This window comes from Phascolarctos cinereus, unplaced genomic scaffold (genome assembly GCF_003287225.1).
Source record: "Phascolarctos cinereus isolate Bilbo 61053 unplaced genomic scaffold, phaCin_HiC Scaffold_5;HRSCAF=322, whole genome shotgun sequence".
In the NCBI taxonomy this organism is placed as follows: domain Eukaryota; kingdom Metazoa; phylum Chordata; class Mammalia; order Diprotodontia; family Phascolarctidae; genus Phascolarctos; species Phascolarctos cinereus.
Genome location: NW_027555958.1, coordinates 100,386,669 through 100,411,264, shown reverse-complemented (window position 1 = coordinate 100,411,264; position 24,596 = coordinate 100,386,669). Strand labels below are relative to the sequence as shown.

The following is a 24,596-nucleotide window of genomic DNA, read 5'->3' as shown; positions in this document are numbered from 1 at the left end:
GAGGAACTGTAAGGAGCTGACAGATAAATTTGGTTATAGTTCCAACATATGTACAGTGGTTGATAAGGCTGAAAAGGGTATTCCAGTTTTATAGAATACTGCATCAGAGTCTGAAGGGACCTCCAAAGTTATCTTCTTTGACCAATACCTTAATAAAAATCTCTTCTATAAAATATCCAAAAAGTGCTCATCTGTCCTTTTACTAAAAATCTCTAGTAAAGGAGAAGCTACCAGTTCCCAACACAGTCCAGCTCACTTTCAGATAGATCTCATTATAGGGATTTTTTCCCCCTTACACCATATCTAAATCTGGTTGGGCTCATAGTATGGGGGACCTTGAAGGTCATGTTAAAGAGTTTGGATCTTACTCGAGTTAATGTTATTAATAGAAAACCACTGACAATTTTTTGATAGGGAACATGACATGTTGTAACTTTAAACAGTATATGTTGTTCCTACACCTGAAAATGAATTCCCTTCTCAGAATTATACCAAGTAAACGATGTAAGCAATGCATGGCTATACTACTTTTAGTTATTCTTACTCATTATTAAGTTCTCCACACATTTTGAAGATTGTTCCACATAATGGGTCCAATGTTGACAGTATAGAGCCTATATTATAGATTAACATAGTCCAAAATGTCTCAAAACTATGTGATGATAATAGTGAGAAGAAATAAAGTTTTTAAATTATTTTCATTTTAGTAAACAAAATCTATTTTCCCTCCCTTTCACCTCTCCTCTCCCATTCAAAAAGAAAGAAAAACAAAACTCTTGAAGAAATAAACAGTCAAGCAGAATCAGTTCCTTGTAACTAGATGTCCCCCAAATTATTTCTCCATCTGCACCCTAAGTCTATCTATATCTTCTCTTTTATAAGGTGAAAATATAATATAATTTATTATTCACCTAGAACTTGGAACAAAACTTTTTTTTCCCCAAAGTAATAAGTGCAATAGTTTTTTTTTTTAAGTGCAATGGTTTTATTGCCAGTTAATGGTATAGACTCTTTGCCCCTCCCTTCTTCTCCCTGTCATCACTGCTCACCCCCTCCCTATGTAGGCCTCTGAATATAAGGGTCCTACAACTGCTGATTGCTAAGGTCCTGTAAATTGTCTGACATACACCTTATAGATAAGAAAGAACTCATAATGTCTCATCAGGAATACAATTGTCCTTTGACCTTGAGACAAAGACTTATGGGCAGTTCTCCTTGGTATATGCTCTGTTCTTAAGACCTCAGGTACTTACAACATAGCCTGATATGCAAGACTCCCAAAGGGACACACACAGCACAGGGAAACACAGATAAACACAGATATGGGGAAACCCACACAGATAACTCTAGATTTCTCAGAATTATACTGTTTGGTTGGAAACTATCTCCTTTATTCTACTAACTGCAGGCAACCTGAAAGTGATAAAAAAGCTGATGACTTCAGTAAATATAAAGATTACCCAGAGACAAATCATAGCATCTCCTATGAACATATACTATGACAATTTTCTAGGTCAAGGCTGTGAATATCCCACACTCCTCTGGGTCTTGAAAGCAATATCCTCTAAGAGAAAAAGAAGTCAGAAGACTTAGATTTAGTCCTAGGTCTCACACCCACTCACTGTGTGTCTTTAGGTACATGAAATCCTTTAATTCCTGCAAAGATTAACATTCTTTGTAAAATCAGTGTACTCCTTAACTTACTTTTTGTGATATAAAAATAAGAAAACAGATGTTAAAGGTTTTGAAATTTGAAAAATCAAAATGAAATAAATGTAGTTACAGCAGACTTTCTGTTATTTGAAATTGAGTTGTAGATCACATTTTGTAAAATAAGACTGCAGTAACATATGTTGTTGTTTTTGTTCAGTCATTCAATCAGCTCTTCATGACCCCATGGAACATAGCATACCAGGCCCTTCTATCCTCCACTACCTCTCAAAGTCTGTTCAAGTTCAGTTTTATTGTTTCTGTGACACTATCTATCTATCTCATCCTCTGCCATCCCCTTTTCTTTTTGCTTTCAATTTTTCCCAACATCAGGGTTTTTTCCAATGAGTTCCATCTTCTCATTATGTGGCCAAAGTATTTAAGCCTTAGCTTTAGTATTACCTTCCAATAAATAGTCTGAATTTTGTTAAATATTTACTGATTTGATCTCCTTGCTGTCCAAGGAACTCTCAAAAGTCTTCTCCAGCATTACAATTCAAAAGTGTTGATTCTGTGGCACTCAGCTTTCTTTACAATCCAACTCTTGCAGCTATATATTGCTACTAGAAATCCATAGGTTTGACTATCCAGACCTTTGTCAGGAAGATGATGTCTCTGCATTTTGGTATGCTATCCAGATTTGCCATAGTCTTCCTTCTAAGTAACAAGCATCTTTCAATATAATGACTGCAGTCATGGTCTGCAGTGTTCTTTGAGCTCAAGAATATAAAATCTGATATTGCTTCCATTTCTTCTCTATGTGCCAGGAAGTGATGGGACCAAGTGACAAGATCTTAGTTCTTTTATCTTAAACTCCAAGCCAGCTTTCACACTCTCCTCTTACACTCTCATCAAGAGGCTTCTTAATTCCTCTTCAATTTCTGCCATCAGAATGGTATCATCTGCATATCTGAGATTGTCAATTTTTTTCCCTGGCAATCTTAATTCCAGCTTTTGATTCATCCAGGCTGGCATTTTACATGATGTACTGAGCATATAAGTTAAATAAGTAAGGTTACAACATACAGCTTTGTCATATTCCCTTTCCAATCTTAAACCAATCAGTTGTTCCATTTTGGTTCTAAATGTTTTTTTCTTGGCCCACATAAAAGTTTCTCTGGAGACAAGTAAGATGATCTCATACTCCCATTTCTGAGGACTTGCCACATTTTCTTGTGATCCACACAGTCAAAGGTTTTAGTGCAGTCAATAAGGCAGAAGTAGATGTTTTTTTCTGGAACTGCTTTGTTTTTTCCATAATCCAGTGTCTGCTGGCAATTGCTTTTCTAGTTCCTCTACCTCTTTGTAAGCCAGCCTGCTCTTTTGTTAATTCTTAGTTCACATATTGCTGAAGCCTAGCTTGTAGAATCTTAAGCATAACCTTGCTGGGTGTGTGAAATGAGCACACTTGTTTGATAACTAGAACATTCCTTAGCATCGCTCTTCTTTAGGACTGGGACACAAACTGATCTTTTCCAGTCCAGTGTCCACTGTTGACTTTTCAAAAATTTGCTGAAATATTAAGTACAGAATGTTAACTGCATCATCTTTTAGAATTTTAAATAGCTCAACTGGAGTTTCATTACCTTTACTAGCTTTATTGTTATCAATGTTTCCTAAAGCCCACTTGACTTCATTCTCCAGGATTTCTGCCTTTAGATCAGTAACCACACAATTGTGTGGTTATTGATGATGTTAAGATCTTTCTTCAGTAGTTCTTTTTCTTCTCACCCATTTTTCTTATATCTCTATTATTTTTTTCCTTTTCTCATGCCCATTACTGCATGAAAAGTATCCTTGATATCTCTAATTTTCTTGAAGAGATCTCTTGTCTTTCACATTCTATTGTTTTCTTCTATTTCTTTGCATTGCTCATTTAAGAAAACTTTCTTATCTCTCCTCAATATTCTCTGGAATTCTACATTTAGTTTCTACTTTCCCTTTCCCTTTCCTTCTTTTTTCAGCTATTTGTAAAGCCTCATCAGACAACCATTTTGCTTTCTTGCTCTTCTTTTTCTTTGGAATTTTTTTTTGGTTTCTGCCTCCTGTACGTTATTATAAACCTCTATCCATAGTTCTTCAGATACTCTATCTAATCTCTTAAATCTATTAGCCACTTCTCCTTCATATTCATAAGGGATGTTATTTAAGTTATGCCTATATGGTCTAATGGTTTTCTCTTCTTTCTTCATTTTAAGTCTGAATTTTGCAATAAGAAGCTCATGATATGAGCCACAGTTTGCTCCAGATCTTGTTTGAACTGGCTGTATATAGCTTCATCTTTGGCTGCAAGTATATAATAAATCTGATTTCTACATTGACCATCTGGTGATGTCCATGTACAGAGTTGCATTTTAGATTGTTGAAAAAGAATGTTTGTTATGACCAGTGAATTATCTTGACAAAGCTCTAGTAGTCTCTGCCCTCCTTCATTTTGTACTCCAAGGCTAAATTTGCCTGTTATTCCAATTATCTTTTGATTTCCCACTATACCATTCCAATCCCCCATGATGAAGCAGACATCTTTTTTTTTTTTTTGGTGTTATTTCCAAAAGATGTTGTAGGTCTTCAAAGAACTGATTGGGGTAACTAGATGGAGCAGTGGATAGAGCACTGGCCCTGAAGTCGGGAGAACCTGAGTTCAAATCTGGCCTCAGACCAAATACTTGACACTTACTATCTGTGTGACCCTAGGCAAATCACTTAACCCCAGTTGCCTCAAAACGAACAAACAAAAAAACCCCAAAGAACTGATCAACTTTGGCCTCTTCAGCACCAGTGATTGGAGCATAGACTTGTATAACTGTGATGTTGAATAGTTTGCCTTGGATTAGAACAAATATCATTCTGTTATTTTTGAGATTATACCTCAGAACTACTTTTCTTACCCTTTTATATGAGGGCTGCTCCATTTGTTCAGAGGCTGGTAATCATACATAACACTAAAATAATGCTGAATATAACCTTTGATGATTTAGAAAGCACAGTAAATCTTGATATTAATTTGAATGATCTTTATGAATATTAAGAATTATTATTTTATTGTTCAGTTTTTTTTTCAGTTCTGTGTCCAACCCTTCATGACTCCATTTGGGGTTTTCTCAGCAAAGATAATTGGAGTGGTTCACTGTTTCCTTCTTTAGCTCATTTTGCAGATGAGGAACTGTGGCAAACAGGATTAAATGACTTGCCTAGGGTCACAGAGCTGGTAGTATCTAAGACCAGATATGAAATCAAGACAATGAACTTTCTTGATTTCAGGCCCAGTATGCTCTCCACTGTGCCACTGACCTATAAGCTTTAATAACAAGGTCTAGAAGAGGGGAAAATTTTGGTCAATAAAAATAAAAAGAAATTAATATTTTTAAAAATCCTCAAGATTGCAGTTATTTTCAAATGTGGGAGGCATGAATTTTTGGCCACTAGAGGGAGATCTCTCCTAATTTTTATTCCTGTAACCATGTCACAATTGTTTACAAACCATCTGAAGTCAAAGGCTTCCAGACACATTTGTGTTTCGTCTTTTTGTCTTTAAAATAACAACATCAACACAATTAAATATTTTATATTGTTTAGTCAGTTCCATATTCTTTAATAATTTTATTGGGATGCACTCTGAAGGGATAATATTCATAAATATTAAGATTTTAGTTTTTAATTCTTCTCTTAATGCATCCATTGACACTCAAAGAAAGCTATAGCATTTTTTTTCCTTTTTGACATTGATTCTGTATCACATAAAGGTTATTTTTCTATCAAAGTATATGCTAGACTATTCTTTTTTAATTAAATTTTATATTTTCCAATGAACAATAATGAAAATTTTAGATTGTTTCTTATAGTTATTGTGTATTACCAACTTTATTTTTTTAATGTTAAAATGTTCCTTATTCCTTTTCTTTTGTTCTTTTTAGAAGGAACAGATTCTTAGTCTTGGACTGTAAGATCCAAGGTGAACCATTTATTCTGTGGGTGATGGAGGGAGAGGCAGGTTATTACTCCTTAATTTCACTGATAATTTAAAAAGGTTTTTTGGCTATAATTTTTAAAAATTTTAAATAAGTTTATATTGATATCTTTTTTTTTATATCATCATAGTTATCACCAATATCACTACCCTTCTTCCTCCCAAAGCCACCTCATATGAGAAATTATACTTTCAAAGACCAAAAAAAAGGATCAATACACTGAAAAAGTCCAGAAACACATGCGAATTGCAACACTTGTGGATCTTAAAAATATTTTTAATATGATTCAATCTACTTCACTCCCTTCTGACAATCCTTCTGACAACTCTTCCTGATAACAAGTGTAAGCTTCCAGATACATAAACTTATGTTCCTTGGTTTTCACTAATCTTAGCATAATGTCTTATAATTTATAGGAGTTCAGTAAATAGATATTGATTGATTTGTTGGAATTCATTAGTGTTTTTATTTCTGTTACTAGCAGACCAGTGAGGCAGCATCCTATAGTAAATCAGAGTCAGCAAGACTTTATTTCAAGTCCTATCTATGATACATAGTTTGAATGACTGTGGCTCAAGTTACTTCATCTCTCAGTGCCTCAAACTCTCTTATGACTAATAGAACAGTTCATTCATATTGTTAAAAAAGGAATTTGCTGGGAATTTCATATAGCAATAAAATCACAGGTCAAGACCCACATCTACATAAATACATCATATCAAACAGAAGGACTTGAACAATAGAATGCTAAGATTTTGCCTTAAAAATAATTGCTTAATGTTGTAAAGAAGACCTGCCTTCAAATCTCTCCTCTGGCACCTACTAGCTATGCAACCAAGGGCAAGGCATTCAGCTTCTTATTGCTACAGGTAACTCTCTAAGGTCAAAAGTTTCAGAAGATTTTCTGCATATCTGCATAAGTAGATGGAGTTTTCTATATTTATTGTTGTTCAGTCATGTCTGACTCTATGTGACCCCATTTGGGGTTTTTTGGGTGAAGATACTGTAGTGGTTTGCCATGTCCTTCGCTAGCTCATTTTATAGATGAGGAAACTGAGGCAACCAGGGTTAAGTGACTTGCCCAGGGTGACACATTTAGTAAGTGTCTGAGGCCAAATTTGAACTCAGGTCTTCCTGATTCCAGGCCAGGCACTGTATTTATTGGACCACCTAGCTCCCCTATACAGGGTACTATTTCTATATAGGGACTGCCTATAGCAATAAAATCACAAGTTAACACTAAATTAACAAACAACAAAAAATATTAATGAACAAGAAAATAGATAAATGAATGCATGGATGGTCTATTTTCTTCATCAATGGACCAAGATCATTCACATTCTACCACTTTAGCATCTGCTATGTGACAATGGCACTTCAGATAAAGCTTGAAAATTCAACTGGACCTCACCCCTAAGACATCTTTAAAGGCATTTCAGGATTATTATTCAAGCTATCTCAAAAATGTGTAGTTTCCAAAAGAATGGGGAAAAAATCCCAGGTGGTACAGTTATAAATAAAAAGTGACCAACAAGACATAACAATTACCAACTCATGTATCTACTTTCCCATCCTTTAAAAATGTTTATGAGAATGATATATATCAGGTTAACCTTGTAAGATGATAAAAAAGGAAGATCATTTTCTATAGCAGAACACATCTTTATAGTCACACAATTAATGGAGGAATTTCAAGTATGCATAATCCCAATGAGGCAAAAAATTAAGATTGTTACCAGGGAATAGGATTATAAAAGTGGAGCTATAAGGGATCTTACTGATTAGTGAGTACCACTTCCTCATTTCTCTTTTTTTAATATTTTTTTTTGGTGAGGCAATCGGGGTTAAATGACTTGCCTAGGGTCCCGCAGCTAGTAAGTGTCAAGCTTCTGGAGCTGCATTTGAACTCAGGTCCTCCTGACTCCAAGGCCAGAGCTCTATCTGCTGCACTACCTAGCTGCACCAACTTCCTCATTTCTTAAGTATATAATGAAATCAAAGTCCAGAGAAATTAAGTGACTTACTTGTCTGAAGTCATAATTGACTTTAAGTCTAGTATCTTTTGCACTTTATACACAGCCTTGAGTCCTTGTCAACTGCTTGCTTGTGGGTTTACTGACTTCTCAATAATGAAGTCAATGATTACTCAAATTTTATTCAGTACATCATACAACAGTTTATATGGTACCTTGGTACCATTAGTAATGGGAATAATAGTGAATGCATTACCAAAAATAATGAATGCATTAGCAAAACAAAATGTATTAGCAAAACATTTTTTGTAATAACATTTTAATAAGCAATAACCTAACCTCATTTTATTTTTTCTTTTAAATAGTATTTTGTTTTTTCCAATTACATATAAAGATAATTTTAACATTAATTTTTAATATAAAATTTTGAGTTCTAAATTGTGTCCTTCCCTCCTTTCCTAAGATGGTAAGCAATTTGATATACCAACCTCACTTTAAAATGGGAAAACCTTGAAATGTAATTTGATGAGTCATCCATTTAAAGTACAGTTAATACAAAATTAGCTGGCTCATAACACTGTTTCACCTAAAATCATCTCCTAAAGGAACCAGTTAAATGACTTGCCCAAGGTCACCAGCCAGTATATGGCAGAGCCAAGATTTGAACCCAGGTCTTTTGAATCCCAGTCCAATTCTCTTGTGCCTGGATGCTGAAGATTATCAAGTGGAAGAAGAGAAGATAGGAAGCTATAACTATGCTTATTTAATTTGTTAATGTTCTGAATCATGGAATATTAGAATTTATAATCTGGTTGAGAAGATAAATTAAACAGCAGATATAAATGCTAAATGAATGGCATAACCAGTAAGTTTTGCAAGAGTTAAGATTAAAATATTATTTCTAGCTAAGGCAGTAAATTCCTAGTAGAAAGGAGTCAGTAGCAGACCCTGTGACTTTTCTCCAATGATGGGACTAGCTAAGTGGCTAAGTGAGGCTGGTCCTCAGAGAAAAGTCACAAGGGCTGTCACTGACTCCTTTCTATTCAGAAGGTTGATCCAAATGATGTTTTCCTGGCCATACCTCATGAAATATAGAGGGCTTGTGATATGAGTTAGTGGAAGGAGAATCAACTTGAGTATAATTATGTATCTTGCAAAGCATCAAAAGAAAAAAAAGAGTCCCATTGGATAGGAGAATTTTAAAGAAGGTTTTAATGGGAGTCTTTGTAAAATTGTTAACTGTGAAACTACCTTTTTCAACTGGAAGTTGTGTACTTCTGGTACCTAGTGCAGCAAAGTATACCTGAATGAATCATTTCTCTACCCTGACTACCACCCTCCAGTTTGGTCTATTTGGGGATTATCTCTCAAAGAAAGTTCTGGAAATCCTTGGACTCTTGCAACTAAGTCTTTTGACAAAGTGTTGGAAACTTATTATGCCCCTATGAGAAATGTTTATTTTTAAGTTCTTTCAGAAAGCCAAAATAACTCAAACAATAACATATTCAGGGCTACTAAAGAACTACATTATGCATTATACTGTTTTAATAATTGGATCTACTTTGGCCATCATTCATTATTTACTTGAGTAATTCTATTGAATAATGAATTCCTAAAATCATTTGAATAATATGCAACCTTGTATTTTGCCACTTTCTTTAGCTGAATGTTTAAATAATTACTTCAACATTTTCTTTCTTTTAGATGATCTTATAATGTCCTTCACAGTATCCATGGCCATTGGGCTTGTCATCGGAGGTATCATCTGGGCATTGCTTGTCTGTCTGTCCAGACGAAGAGCCAGCGCCTCCATCTCCCGATGGAGTTCAAGTCGTCGTTCCAGACCTTATTCCCATAGTCTCAACAGGACTGGATTTTATCGGCACAGTGGCTGTGAACGTCGCAGCAACCTCAGCTTGGCCAGCCTAACCTTCCAGCGACAAGCTTCCCTGGAACAAGCTAATTCCTTTCCTAGAAAATCAAGTTTCCGGGCCTCTACTTTCCACCCTTTCTTACAGTGTCCTCCATTACCTGTGGAAACTGACAGTCAACTAATGACTCTTCCTTCCACCAATACCTCCGCCATCATCAATGCCACACACAGTTTGAGCCGCCCAGACTTTCATTGGTCTAATAATAGCCTTCGTGTTGGCCTTTCAACACAAACTCCTCCACCAGCTTATGAGTCTATTATAAAGGCATTCCCAGATTCTTGAATAGAGGATTATCTGTGCTTTCTTTTTTGTAAGACATAATCACAAATAAATTAAATAAATTTTGTGGAAGGGGGTATAGTCAAGATGATTAGAGGGTCCCCAGGACTGTGTTATTCTGGTAATGTTGGAAATTAATGCACTGTTTGGTTTGTTCCAAAGAAAGTGCCTATGTGCCACAAAAACTTCATGTTCTACCATATATGTAATGTTATATTCCTGTATTATAAAGCTTTTAGAATAGAGTAAAGGGTTTGCTGAAATATTACATACCCCTTTAGTGGTTTTTAACATAACTGATGAATCTATGTTTTTAAGAAACTTCTGCTTTGTCTTATGTTTATTGTGGGGGAAAATGTTTAAATATCCATCCTTATGCTTCATGATGAAAACTTGTTTTTTTTTTTGAGAAAACTCCCTTCATTTTGACATCAAATTCCATTTCAAAACACTTTTAAATCATCTGGTAGCTTTAAAATTGTAACAAAAAGAGACTAATTTGCATTGACCTGTGAAATGATACCATAAGAAAACAATCATCAGAAGTAGTATTAGACTTTTTCATTTCCAGAGAGACTCCATTATACAGTTTTTTTTTCTCATTCATGATTTTTCATGTCAATAAAGTCACTGTGGAGTTCTCATACATAGAGGGAAAGGAAGGGAACAAGCATTTATATAGTGCTACTATGTGCCAACTGTGGTAAGCATATTTTACAAATATCTCATTTGATCCTTACAACAACCCTGGGAAGTAGGTGCTATTATTATTCCCATTTTACAATTAAAGAAAATGAAGTTAATGAATTGCCCAGGGTCCCCTAGCTAGCAAATATGTAAAGCCAAATTTGTATTTAGATATTCCTGACTCCAGGTCCAGTACTCTATCCACTGCTCTACTAGTTGGATATTAGAGCTTTCATTGTTATCACTACCTTCCATTTTTTTTATTAGCAATTGTCATCACTGAAAAAAAAATCCAGCTATATTTTATGCCAAGAAAGGAATGAATTTTACAATAAAACTCTATGGCATTAAAGGACAAGCTTTTCTTTATTACACTAACATTTAGATCTGATTTATATCTCAGAAAATCTAAATATGCATTTCTATCATCATCTTTTTCCTTTGCACGTAAGGTATCCTATCCTTTATAAAAATAAAGGTTAACTTTTGTTTCAAAGAAACCATTCCTAATTTACCAATATGATATGTTGGTTGCAAAATCTCCTATGATTTTTTTGCTTAATGATAAAGTATATTGAATTGCATGGGGTACATACGTAGGGCACATGGATCTATGCAGTTTAAAGGACTTATTTTTATAGGTTGTCATCCTCTTAAAGAACATGTCTCCAGCTGCTGGAAATGTAATTGGTCCAATTTCATGCTGATGCTGTGTCCTTTGTCAGGCAATGGGTTCAAAACATAAATGAGACCCATAGTTGGGTTCAGTTATAGTGAAAAAACAGTTTATTTTTCAGATAAAAATTGTACATTTTGTTAAGGATTGATCTTTCATCTTTTTTTCTAAAAGTCAATGAGTGGTACCATTAATAGTAGCTAAATATGGGCCTAAATTTGATTTTAAAAATTAATTCTGATGTTCTACTTAGGATCTTTTTAATAATTTTAATTAGACTTATTTTATGTCTTTTTGTTCTTTAAGTGAAATTGTTTATTCTGAATATTGCCTTTCAGATATATACCCTTTATTGTTATATTCTTTCAGAAAATCCTATAATGGATTTGATAAAAGTTGCTCTTTAATGAGGATTGATTTTTAAAGATGAGCTTTTGTTATCAAAATAAGACAGATTTTAAAGAAAGCTTTACATTTGTAACTTGAATGAAAAATACATATTATTTTGGTTTTAGTCTGAAATTTACACTGGAAATAAAAGGCTTACCATAAAGGAAACAAAAACTAAAATCTTCCAATACATTTAACAACTTGGTAGGTAGGATGATTAAAAAAATAATCATAACATTCATCAAATAAGTATTTTGTAAAGATGGTAGAGACCGTAGAATGTATGTGTATATGTGTGTGTGTATGTGTGTGTGTGTTGGGGGGGGGGAGACCAAAATAAAATCTTTTGTTTTTCTATAAACATTTTTCTTGGGTAAATATTTGACTAAAACTAATTGCAGCTTTAGTTTATAATGATTTGTACATTACAGAGAACTATTTGGGAATTATTTGGTAACAACTACAATGAAACTTACAATTTTTGAAAAGTCAGAAGGCAGCTATAATTGACATAATTATTGACATAATTCAGAAAAAAAATATCTTCATACTGAGGGAAATTAGAGCTCCCTCCCCAATTATGCATGAGTTAACTGTCAAGTAATTGTTGGCTAATTATTCTTTTCCCATCGATTTTGTCGTTGTATATCCAACTACAGTAAATGTTGCTGAAAACCAGATGGCATAGCTGAACAGTCATCCATTTATTATATCTCAATGAATAACTTTTATCACTGTCTTAGAGGATAAAAGACACAATATACATTGGACTTATTTGAATGATATACAAAGTCATTGGGTCAATTGATCAATAAACAAGAAGTTACTAAGTGCCTATCATGTGTTAGGAACTGTATTAGGCACTGGAATATAAAGACAAAATAAATCAATTCCTGCCCTCAAGTAGCTTACATCCTATCAGAGGAAATCCACATGAATATTGTAACATAATAGCATCTGTACAAATAACAGAAGATGTAGTACAATACTTACAAAGTAATTAGATAGACACTAGCAGTGGGGGCAGGGCCAGGAAAGCCTGTAAGCTGATCTTTGAAATGAAAAAAGGACTTAAAGTTGCCGAGATAAGAAGGAAGTGCATTCAAGGCATGGGGAATAGCCTGTAAAAAGACAAGATCTGAAATGGAATGTGGTGAATGAATAACAATAAATAAGCCAACTTATCCAGAAGAAACTATGCATGGAGAATAGTAATAAGCATAGAAAAAATAATGGTAGTAAGGATAGGGCCATATTGCATAGAGCTTTGAATACCTAAGAGAGGAGCTTGTATTTCATCCCAGAGGCTACTAGAACTCCTTGATCAGAGTAGTGAAGTGATTTGGCTTGTACTTTAGCAATATTCCTTTGACATCTGCATGGAGGATCACATGGAAAATAGAGAGACAAGGCAGAGAGAATAATTAGGAGGTTATATGGACTCCTTTGTTGTGGTTGTTCAGTTGTTTCAGTTGTATCCAACTCTGTCACCCCATTTTGGGGTTTTCTTGGCAAAGATACCAAAATGGTTTGCCATTGCCTCTTCCATCTTATTTTATAGATGAGGAACTGAGGCAGAGTTAAGTGACTTGCTCAAGGTCACACAACTAGTAAATGTCTAAGTCAGGATTTAAAATCAGGAAGAAGAGTCTTCCTGATTCCAGGCCCAGCACTCTAACCACTGTACCACCTAGCTGCCCTATATTGCCTCCAGGCATTTTAATATAAAGCTATATGGTATTGAGGATGATAAAAAAAGAAAAGTTTTATTAATTATGTTTGTTATAGCTATCTTTTAGTTCTATTTGTGTTGGAAAAATGAAAATAATTTAAGCCCTCAATTGACTGGTCTGTCTATATCATTCTAAATAACTATTTTTTCTGATTAAAAAATAATTTCATTTGAACTGATAACTTATTTTGCTATTATGCAGGTAAGATTGTAGGTATACAAAATGAATGAGCATTAACCAAATGCCCAAATTTTTTAAAAAATAATGTCATCACATGTAAGTGTAGAGGGATAACTTTGGAGTTAATGATTGTTCAGCTGAGAGGTTTTTTATTCTCTTTCATTCTGGAAGATGGGCTGAGGACCAAGGAAGAAACATTCATACAAGAACAGGGTATTTCCTTTGTGAATCTTGGAACCCTAAACCTGGAGAGCTACAACAGCAGTTGTTTTTAAAGAGCTTTTTGTCAGTCAGAGCATACTGAACAGCTCAATTAGAACTTAGCATTAAAATAAAGGTAAATGTTAAGGCTTAAACAATTATGCTTGGCTGTATTAAAAACACAGGGGAACATAAGTAGTGTCAAGGTACAAAATAATCTAAAAGCCCTAAAGAAGTTTCATGATTAGCAAAGTCTTCTGTAGTCCATGCTAATGAGTTACCCTGGAATAGTACATTTTGTCTTTCAACAGGTTGGTAATGTCTTCAAAGGCAGGGGAAGTGGTGGGAAGGGAAAATATATATTAAATTTGTTTCATTTAACATAAAACTTATTTAAAAGAAGCAGGTGATAGCCAAAGTGTGGAAGGCTTTAAATGCCTTACCGTAATACTCCTTAGGAGCAAGGAAGTATAAGTCATTATGTGTCCAACGAAGAACAAAGAGGGCAGTGATTATAGAATGCTTCAGGAGAATCAAGACCGTAGCTTAGCTTAAGGTCTGATGCATAGTATATGCTCAATAAATCTTTTTTATTATTAATTTTTGACAGCTTGGAAAAGAAAAAGCAGAGAGGAGACATGATAGCTATCTTTTTGTATTTAAAAGGATGTATTATGATTGGGAAATTGAGCAGTGCTTTTAATGACTTCAATCTTCTCTCTTCAGCGATGTCAGTCAGTGGGAGTAGGACTTTCATCTCCTTCTGTGCAATTTCCTGCCTAATCTTCAGCCTTCAGAGGGAAGAAAAGCAGTGAAATGGGACATCTTTTCTAACCATCTGCTTTCTGTCTCATTCCACTTTTCTCCAGTCTGATCTGTAGACATTTCTGAAGAGTGGCACCTTTCACTCAATGATGAATGTTTTTACACCTGGCCATACTCTACGTATCCCAGAGATTCTGAATCCCTGTAGGTCATCATTAAACCACCTTCCTCATCCCCACCACCCAATTTCTTATTCCCATCCCCTTCAACCTTCCTACACCAAAATTCCAATCAAACACCACCCAACCTTTACACTATACCCTCTGGAATGTCTGTTCCATAGTCAACAAAGTTCCTTTCATCCTAAATCTTTTTCTCTTTTATTCCTTCCATCTTTCAGTTATTACTGAAATTTGTCTTCCCACTGATGACACAGCCTCCATGACCTCCCTTTAGAAATGATGCACCTTTCTAAATTACTGGCTGTATCTTCATTCATTCCCCTTAATACTGGCTGAGAGTTGGAATAATCTTTCCTCCCTATTGCCATTTCAAAGTTCTTTCTCTACCTCCATCACTCAGTAATCTCTCCTCCTTTGAGTGTCACATAATTTATATTTGCCATTAAAATCCTGGTAACTTATCTATAGACCTCCATATTACTTCTCTTCCTTCCTCACTGAGTGTGGTAACTGGCTCATAAGTTTTCTTTCCTCCTCAATTTTTGCTTTTATATTTGTGGATGTCAATATATATATTCACTCTCCCTCAAGCAACATCACCACTCAATTCCTCAAACTACTTACTTCCTATGACCTGCCTCCTGATCCTGCCTCAGCTTTGTGATAGCAATGGTCTTAACTTTGATCTTGTTATCAACCACAAGTGTACCATGTTCAAGAATTCAGAAATCCCATATTTAACCAATCTATTGACTTTCTCTTGCAGCCTTCCACATCCGGAATGATCTCTTTCCTCATCTCTGTCTTCCAGGGCTTCCAGGGCTTCCTTCAAGTCCCAGCTAAAATCCCACCTTCTGCAAGAAGCCCTTCCCAACTCCTCTTAATTCTAGTGCCTTCCCTCTCTTAATCATTTCTTATTTATCCTGCTTATACTTGTTTACATATATGTATGTGTGTGTTTGCTTGTCTGTCCCATTAGATTGTGAGCTCCTTGAGGGCAGGGAGTCTTTGGCCTCTTTTGTATCTTCAGTGCTTAGCCTTGCACATAGGATGTTTATAATGTTTACTTACTGACTGACTCTTAAAGACCAGTATCCTTCTTGAGATAATATATGTCTGTGAAGCACAAAATACTATAGACTCCAAAGAATTAAAGGAGGCAGGTGATCCAAAACAAGGAGCAAGAGTAGAAGCCATCAAAAGGACAAACTTATGTTCTGCAAATATTTCAAGAATGCCAAGAAATCTGGAACTCCCCTCGTAAGTTGACTAGACTATCAGTGGAGGACTTAAATGAAGACAAAAATAAAAATTACATAGAATAAGAAGGTTGGGATGGATTGTGATCTGCAAAGGGTACCCACATCAATAAGATCACAGATTTATTGCTTTATGGAGATTTTCTTTCAGCAAACAGGCTTTTGCAAGTGAGGGTATAACAAAGACTTGGGCCAAATGCAGGTCTAATCCTTCAAGTATGAACAATATGTCCTACACGCTGCAATCTACATGAGGGACTGGTGAGTCTTCATGAGAAGATATATGATGGAGGGTCCTTTCCCTGCTTCAGAGCATGGAGGGTCATTCTTTATTTCCTATCAATTTACTAGGTAGTAATGAAAGGCCTTTTAATTTGTCACTAAGCTGGAACTGAGTACGCATCAAAAGGATTAGAGGAAAGTTTTCTTTCTGCCCTTACAACAATCTCCATGGAATGGAATGGAGAAGGTCCTGGGACCCATTTCCCCACTCATAAACCCTACCTGTATGAGTACACTTAATCATTTAAAATGACATCATTAGCTGCTAAATCAATATTCCTAAATCAAAGATCTGACTAAGTCATGCCTCTGCTCTAGAAAATCTCATTGTTACCTCTTATTTCTAGGATAAAATAAAAACAATTCTATTTGGCACGTGAAGCCCATTATGCTTTGGCTCCAGCATACTTTTTTTTTTTACTTATTATGTACATTGCTTCTCACATTGAATGTTGCAATCAAACTGGCCTACTTGCTTTACCCTATACATGCAATTCCACTTCCCACATCGAGCCTTTTGACCAATAATCCCTTAGGCTTGAAATGTATGTACTCCCTTCTTATTTCCAACCTGTAGGATCCCTAGCTTCCTTCAAAACTCAACTCAAGTGCTCCTCCAATCAGAAGCCTATTTTGGTGTCTCCCCACCACCACCACAATTTCTAGTGCTCTTCCTTCAGAAGTCATACTTTAATCTATTTTACATATTTTTATATTTGTTTTTCTGTGCATATGTTGTTTCCCTTCAATAATCAGTGAACTTGAAGAAACTGCGTTAAGAAATATTTATTAAGAGCATGTCCACATAAATGTTGATTGAATGGACCTTTCAAATATCAAAAAAAAAGCACACACTGGGAGAGTATGTTTCGATTGACATGTTTATAAAGTATATCTTAATTGATTGACCCTAGTTTTATGTAAATCACATGCAGAAATTTCAAAGAACATTTCTCCCAATACTTGGTAGGCACTATGGTGTAGAAGGAAGACTGTTTGGATTTAGATTTGATTGAATCAAAATACTTCACCTATCACATGGTACTACAAATCACTTAATCTTGCTAGTCATCCCTTTTTTTTTCACATGGAAAACTGGGTTAGAGTTAAAGAATGGTGGGGGTTCCTTTTAGGTCCAAATCTATGATTTTGTTCTCTGAGTATGGGAATGATTTATCTTTGATTTTAGAAAAGCAAGATTTTTCATAGATCACTCCTTATAGGATACTTTTTAGAGGAGACACACCAGTAGTATATCTCACATGACTTGGCCTGAATTATTTTTCCACGTCAGAAAAAAATCCTCTAATAAGTTTGCTGCAACCTAAGATATTAACGTAAGTGGCTCTCATTCTATCTCTTGACATTTTCTTACTAAATGATTTCTGATTGCTTACTCAGGCATACTGTGGGTATACAATTGCTTTGAATATGTTCTATCTTTGCCAAATCAAATCTGCAAAGTTCACTTGCAATTTAACATGATTTCTGACTCATCTTGGCATTTTGACTTCATAAGTGTAAACTGAAGACTGCATTTACTGGAAATATCTTCTCAAAAATAAAATGAAATATGCCAGATCCCTGATCTACAGACACTTTATAAAATTAGTTGGTGCTCATGAGGTAATGTTACTGCCGAAAAAGGATCCAGGAATGAAATTTATCTGAACCATTACTGAGGCACATTTTTAAAAAAAGAGAATCATATTTGCCTGCATTCAATAGTAGACAGGAGGAAGAAGAGGAATGAGAAGGAGGAGGAGGAGGAGAAGAAGAAGAAGAAAGCTATAAATTGTGAATGAATTTAGATTATTTTCAATAAAAACAAAAAATTGCAGAAAGTAGAAACAAATGCCAGAAGAGGAGGAAATGCTTATTGTGACTGAATATACACAAATATGTGTTCACCATTGATTCATTGATTCATTCACTCACTCATTTATTCAACAAAGCTTTATTAAAGGAAAATATGTACCAAGGAATGTGCTAAGCACTAGGAATACAAAATAAAAAATTACTATATTTCAAAACTGCTAGAATTATGTTTTGATAGGCTGTTGGCTGTGGCTAATCCATGTCAATAGAGTCAGAGAATATTTGTGTTAGCTGAACAGTTTTAGTAGTTAAGGGACTGAGTTAAGTTAGTAGTTAAGAACTGAGAATGGATGGGCCTGGAGGTGGTGGGAGCCAGACAGAAGCAGGTTCAGGGTTTCAGGATATGAAGGTGGGATTCTCAATGGTATCAGTACTAACCTTTTTAGGTTTATTTTAAGAATATATTATTGTCAACATACTATCTCAGGGATTCAAGGGACATGAGACAAAGGAGAGGGAAACTTCTGCTTTCAGGCTGATAAATATTCATCAGATTTGAAAAGGGAACAGGTTGCCACAAGAAGATCAAAGGAATGAAGAATCAGCTGAAATAAGGTCAAGTTAGCCAGAATCACCAAAATTTAAGTACAGTAGAATAAGGATGACAGAGGAACCATCCAGTTGTAACCTTTACTAAACATATACAGCATAATAACGTTGCTTACCAATGATGCTATAATGAGGGTAAACAACACAGAGAATGGACATAGAGGAGAAAATGAGATTTGCTTATATAAGGAGAGGTCTCTAATCAAAGAATTATAGGATAATAGATTCAGAAATAGAAGAGCCTTTAGAAATTAGTGCCATCCAATTAATTCATTGATAAAGAGCCAAGGCAAAGAGAGTCAAATGTCTGAAGTCAGAGAATCTAGGTTAAAGTTCTACCTTTGTTTCTACTTCTTACTAGCTGTGTTACCTTGGGCAAATCATTAAATCTCTCTGGGTCTCAGTTTCCTCATCTGTAACATGAAAGTTAAAAGTAGCATATTGCATAAGAATTGAAAACCAAGTTATCTAACTACATCTGACTATATTTCTTCTTAGATGCCAGTTTTTCAAAGCATAGTCTGGGGACCTCTAAGAATCCTGGAGACCAGAGGGTTACAAGGTCAAAACTATTTTTCTTGTATTATTAAGACATTTGAATTCCAATACAGTGAATATTGAGAGATATAAATCACATAAACAAAAGTTTTTTCAGGTGTCCTTAGTAATTTTTTCAAAGTGTAAATGGGTCCTAAGACCAAAAAACATGATGCCTGCTGCCCTATGCCATGTTGCTATGACTGGATCCAGAGGCAAAATGGAATATGAATTATATATAAGCCTAACTATAAACCAGTGCTATGTGAGTTTATTAAAGTTCTAAGAGAAACTCAAGTTTACTCAAAGTTAGTGTTACCCATATATCGTAAAGCCACCCTTCACACTTTATCATTTCAAATATATTCACACTCCCATTTCTTTCTATTGTTTTCTATGTAATTGTTATTTTCAATTCTTCAAAAACTGTTCTACTCCATATCTTACATGCATCTTACAAAAAAGTATGATATCGGTACTTAAAAAATATGGGGTTTTGATTCTTGAAAAATTTTGGGTTCTTTAAAGAAGCTTTGAAATTTAGCCTCCTCTCTTCCTCTTGCCTATTTTCGGCTGCAACTCGTTGTGAATTTATTATGCCTTTCCCTGGGATAAATATCTATCCTATATGTCCAGTCTCTGACAGAGACATTTACAATGGACAATAGGTTGGTTCTGGAGTGTTTTAAAAGGTTGGATACAGGATATAGGATATAGATATATGTATACACTGATAGGATCTTTTGATTTCTATCTAACTGCTAATCACAATCTGGAGACATTTTCCATCCATTTATCTTTTTTTGCGAAGCTTGTTAGAAGAGATTACTTTGAGTACTTGCTCATCTGTTTAGGAGGCTGCAGAGTTGTAGCACATTACATAATAAATGTAATGCTGTCTATAAGCAGGAAAATATAGATGATGTTAATATCCATAGGGACTCTTTCAGCTTATGGTCTACATTGGCTTTCCTCCATCCAGTCAAGGGATTCTCTTCATGCTAACAGAGAACTTATCTAATTACAAATTATTGGTGTGAAAGCAAAGGATACCACAGAACTACCTGGATATTCCTTTATCCTATATTGGAACATGCCAAATAACATGTGAAGTACATTCAGGAGCTAGTCAAATATTCTGAGACTACATACAGAAATAAGAGTCTTCCGAGAACTACAGCCATTTGTAAATGCACAATTCTTGGATAAGTAGATGCTACATACTTTTGAATCATGACTCTCTGGATAAGAACCGATGCAGTGGCTGGCAAGGTTCCTTTGGTCATTTGTGGATACCTTTATGTATTCAGTGGTTATTCTGTTTCTATTTAGCCCACCTCTTCCATTTGGGTGTTAAGTACTTGGTCCAATGAGACTAAGTCAGAGTGGAAGGAGCATACCAAGTTCAAAGTAAGAGAGAACTGAATTCAATGTTACTTGTAACCACTATGGCAGTCTCGGAGAAGAACTGATGCAAAATAATTCTTGTGCACGATAGCTTCAGGTTCCTGCCAAGGAAGAATGAATTACTCTGACAATTTGTAATCCGCATGTTTATAATCTTGGCAAAGGTTTTTGAAGTCTAGTATGTTTATTTGTTCCAAAACAGGAAAATCTAAATGGGATATAAAGTCCCTGACCCTTGTGAGAAGTTGAGAGATTTTTAGCTCCCAGAATCATCCAATCTTGATTTTTGTCATGAACATGTTCACTTTAATTCACAATCCAAAAGTTTGCTAGTTTACCTTTATCTGTTGGAGGATTTTTAAGGACATGATTGTCCTAGTGATCTTAAAAATTACTATTTCTGGGGATAACTGGAAATTTTAAGGGTACTTCCAATCTTTTAACTATTACTATCAAATTAACTAAAAAAGGTGTAACTTCTTATTAGGCCTGATTGTTGGTATTGGTGGTGGTGGTGATGGTGGTCTTTGACAGACAACTAAAACAACAGCAGTCATCTATGAAGACTCACTCAGTGACTGATATTTATTGTACATTATTTTTAAAGAATCCCTCAAAGGTTATAATTTTGATTCTATGGTTTTCTTTGCCAATAACAAAGCTTTAAGGATTTTGGAGTCACCCAAGTATAAACCATATTTAAGAAGTTATAAGGGGGCAGTTATTTAGCAAAGGTTAGAACTGGTTTTCCAGATGCTATTCATTCTATTCTAAAGCCATTCATCATTTGAATTACAGTGCTCAGGGTTCCTGTTGTGACTTTCTGTACTGTACTTTGAAGAAAAGGTCAGAGGACCATACATCCTGGCTTAATAGACTCTTCCTGTCCCAGGTGCCTGTGAGTCCTAAAACAAGCCAAGAATTTTAAGTTTTGGCTCTGACTAGAAGCAGTAAAACATTTGGAAAGGAAGTCCTCTAATTGGTGTGAAATGGTGAAAAGTATGCTAGATTTGGATTTAGAGGATGTGCATTCAAATCCTGGCCTTGCTGTTCACTGTTTGTGTAACCTTGAAAAAATAATTTCATTCCTTGAGTGTCCATTTCTTCATCTGGACAAAGGGATACTTATTGATTCATTAATCAAATAAGAGATTCCTTCTAGTAACAGAGTTCTGTGATTCTTAAGATTTCTGAGATGATTTCTTAATTGTAATAAATTTTAGCGTAGACCTGCCCTACAAATGTATATGAACCAAAACAAAAACAAAAACTCAACAACCACAACATGAAGTACTTCTTAACTTTGATAGCATTTTAACAAGGGTTACATTTGGGATAGTTGTCCAAAATCAGATTATTAATGAGTTTGATTGTCAGTCAATCAAAAAGCAATTATTAAACACTTCCTAAATTATTACTTATTATTATATTATTAAAGCACTGTGCTTCTTGCTATGGATTCAGAAAGAGGCAAATTCCAGCCCCTGACCTCAAAGAGCTCACAATCTAATAAGAGAGACAATAAGCAAACACATATACAAACAAGCTGCAAACAGGACAAATGGGGGGGGGGGGAGGCGTTACAGAAGGAAGGCACTAGAATTAGAAGGAAAGGCTTCCCTATAGAAGGTGGGATTTGAAGGAAGTCAGGAAGTGGAGATGAAGAGGGAATTCATTCTAGGCGTAAGGAACAGGCAGGGGTAATGTCAATGTGAAATGGCATGTCAGGGAAAATGATGTGCAGTGCTTTGTTCATGGAACGGTAGGAGGGCAATGTGGCTGGATCAAAGGATATGGTGGAGGGATGGAAGGATCAAAGGTGTTAAGAAGGCTGGAAAGATAGGGGAGGGCTAGGTTATGAAGGCTTTGAACGCTAAAGGATTTTGTATTTGATCCTGAACATGACAGGGAGGTATTGTTTATTGACAGCGTAGGGAATGGAGTGATATGGTCAGACATATATTAAAAATCATTCTGGGGGGCAGCTAGGTGGCACAGCGGATAGAGCACCAGCCCTGAAGTCAGGAGGACCTGAGTTCAAATCTGGCCTCAGACCAAACACTTGACACTAGCTGTGTGATCCTGGGCAAGTCACTTAAACTCAATTGCCTAAAAAAAATCATTCTGGGAAGAGTAGGAAGTAGTGCATAGACACTGGCCTCAGGGTACAGAGGATCTGGGTTCAAGTCTCACCTCTGACACATACTAAGAATTTAGTATAGTGTCTTGCATGTAGTAGGCACTTAGGCATGTTAGGCATTTGTTATAGTAACTGGCACATGCTATATGAATGCTCATTTCCCATCCCCTTCCTCTTCTTTCCTATTGCAAATCACAAGAAATGGTTACTCCTCATAAAGGTTGCTATATATGTTTACCTCAGAAATAAATTCTTCCTTTTCTGGTGAGAATCAGATCCTCAGAAGAAGTTCCTTTCTTTGATTCTTTTGAAGGATGAACTTTTCAACAACATAGCAAAACATAAAACAAAACAAAACAAAAAACCAGAAATAATATAGTTCTACCTTTTTTACTGCCATTTTAAAATAAATGCCCCATCCATAAAAAACTTCCACTTTTCTTTCCCTAGCTCTTCCACTTGGTTTGACTTGAATGATCTTCCTATTATGGGCTAAGATTATTTACTGAAGGACAAAATTTTAATTCTTATTTCACATCTCTTATTTCTTATCTCCTCATAAGAAACTGCTTTTATTAAGCCAGTTAATGAATCTGTACTTGCCCTGAAATTTGAAGTGTAAATGCTTTTACAAATATTATCTCATTTGATCCTTACAACAACCTTACTAGGTAGGCATTTTTATCATCTTCATTTTACAGTTCAGGAAACTGAGGCAAACAGAGATTAAGTGACTTGCCTAGGGTCACACAGGCAGTAAGTATCTGAGACTGGGTTATGAACTCAGATCTTCCTGACTCCAGGCCCAATATTCCAACTGTTGTGCCACCTAGTTGCCTCAAAAGAAAGACAGGGTCAAACATATATCTGGGATATTAACAGAGCTAATTACAGAGGGTTCAGAGAAAATAGAATCAAGATTCCATGGCCTAAAATTATATGTGTTAAACCAGCTCGAGCAATATGGAAAGTTTTCAAAAATGAGATTCTAAAGAAAATTATTCTGATTAGGAAAAAAGGGGAGTTGTGTAAAGATACAGATGTGGAATTAGAGTAAACTCAGGGGTTCATTCAGGTATAAAACGAAACATGTATAGAAGATGGAAGTGAGATCATCTGATACTAAATATATTTGTTTTTATTTTTTTTTACAGCCAATGAGCAAACAAGTGAATCATTAGGAATTATCAAGGACTTTCAATGTCCTTGTTCAATGGTGCTAAGAACTAGAATTACAAAGAAAGACAAAAACACAATCCCTGCTCTCATTCTAATGGTAGATGCAAGATCCAAACAAATATATACACAATACATTTTTGAAGATATGTATATCTATGTATATCTATATGTACTGTATAAATAATAATAATGATGATATGGTACCTACTATGTGCTAGGCACTATGTTAACTGAGCACTTTGCAATTATTATCTTATTTGATCCTGATAATAACCTTGGGAGATAGGTGCTACTATTATGATTTATAGAGATGAGAAAACTGAGGCAAACAGAGGTTAGATGACTTTCCCTGGGTCACATGGCTAGTAAATATCTGAGACTGCATTTCAATCCAGGTCTTCCTGATTTTAGGCATACCAGTCTATCCACTGAGCCACCTAGCTATCTCAGATAGAACAAAAAAGGAAGTAAGCATTTCAATGCCTATTATTTGTCAGACACTGTATTAAGAACTTTACATTTGGTCCTCACAACAAGTCTGGGAGCTATTATTTTCCCCATTTTACCACAGAGGAAACTGAGGCAGACAGAGGTTAAGTGACTTGGTTCACACAAATACTAAGTGTCTGAGGCCAGATTTGAACTCAAGTCTTCCTCAGTGAAGAGCCAGGATCTATTTACTGTGCT

The 24,596-nt window shown here is 35.3% G+C and overlaps 1 protein-coding gene across 1 annotated transcript in view; it reads left to right on the top strand.

The window, feature by feature from the left end:
• The window catches only part of MYCT1 (MYC target 1), a 78,496-nt gene extending 66,518 nt beyond the window's left edge, over positions 1-11,978 (top strand). The window contains exon 2 of the mRNA XM_020986622.2: positions 9,356-11,978. Within this exon, the coding sequence (XP_020842281.1) occupies positions 9,356-9,867 (512 nt within the window). The 3' untranslated portion in view covers positions 9,868-11,978. The remainder of the gene's footprint in view (positions 1-9,355) is intronic.
• The last annotated feature ends 12,618 nt before the right edge of the window (positions 11,979-24,596 follow it).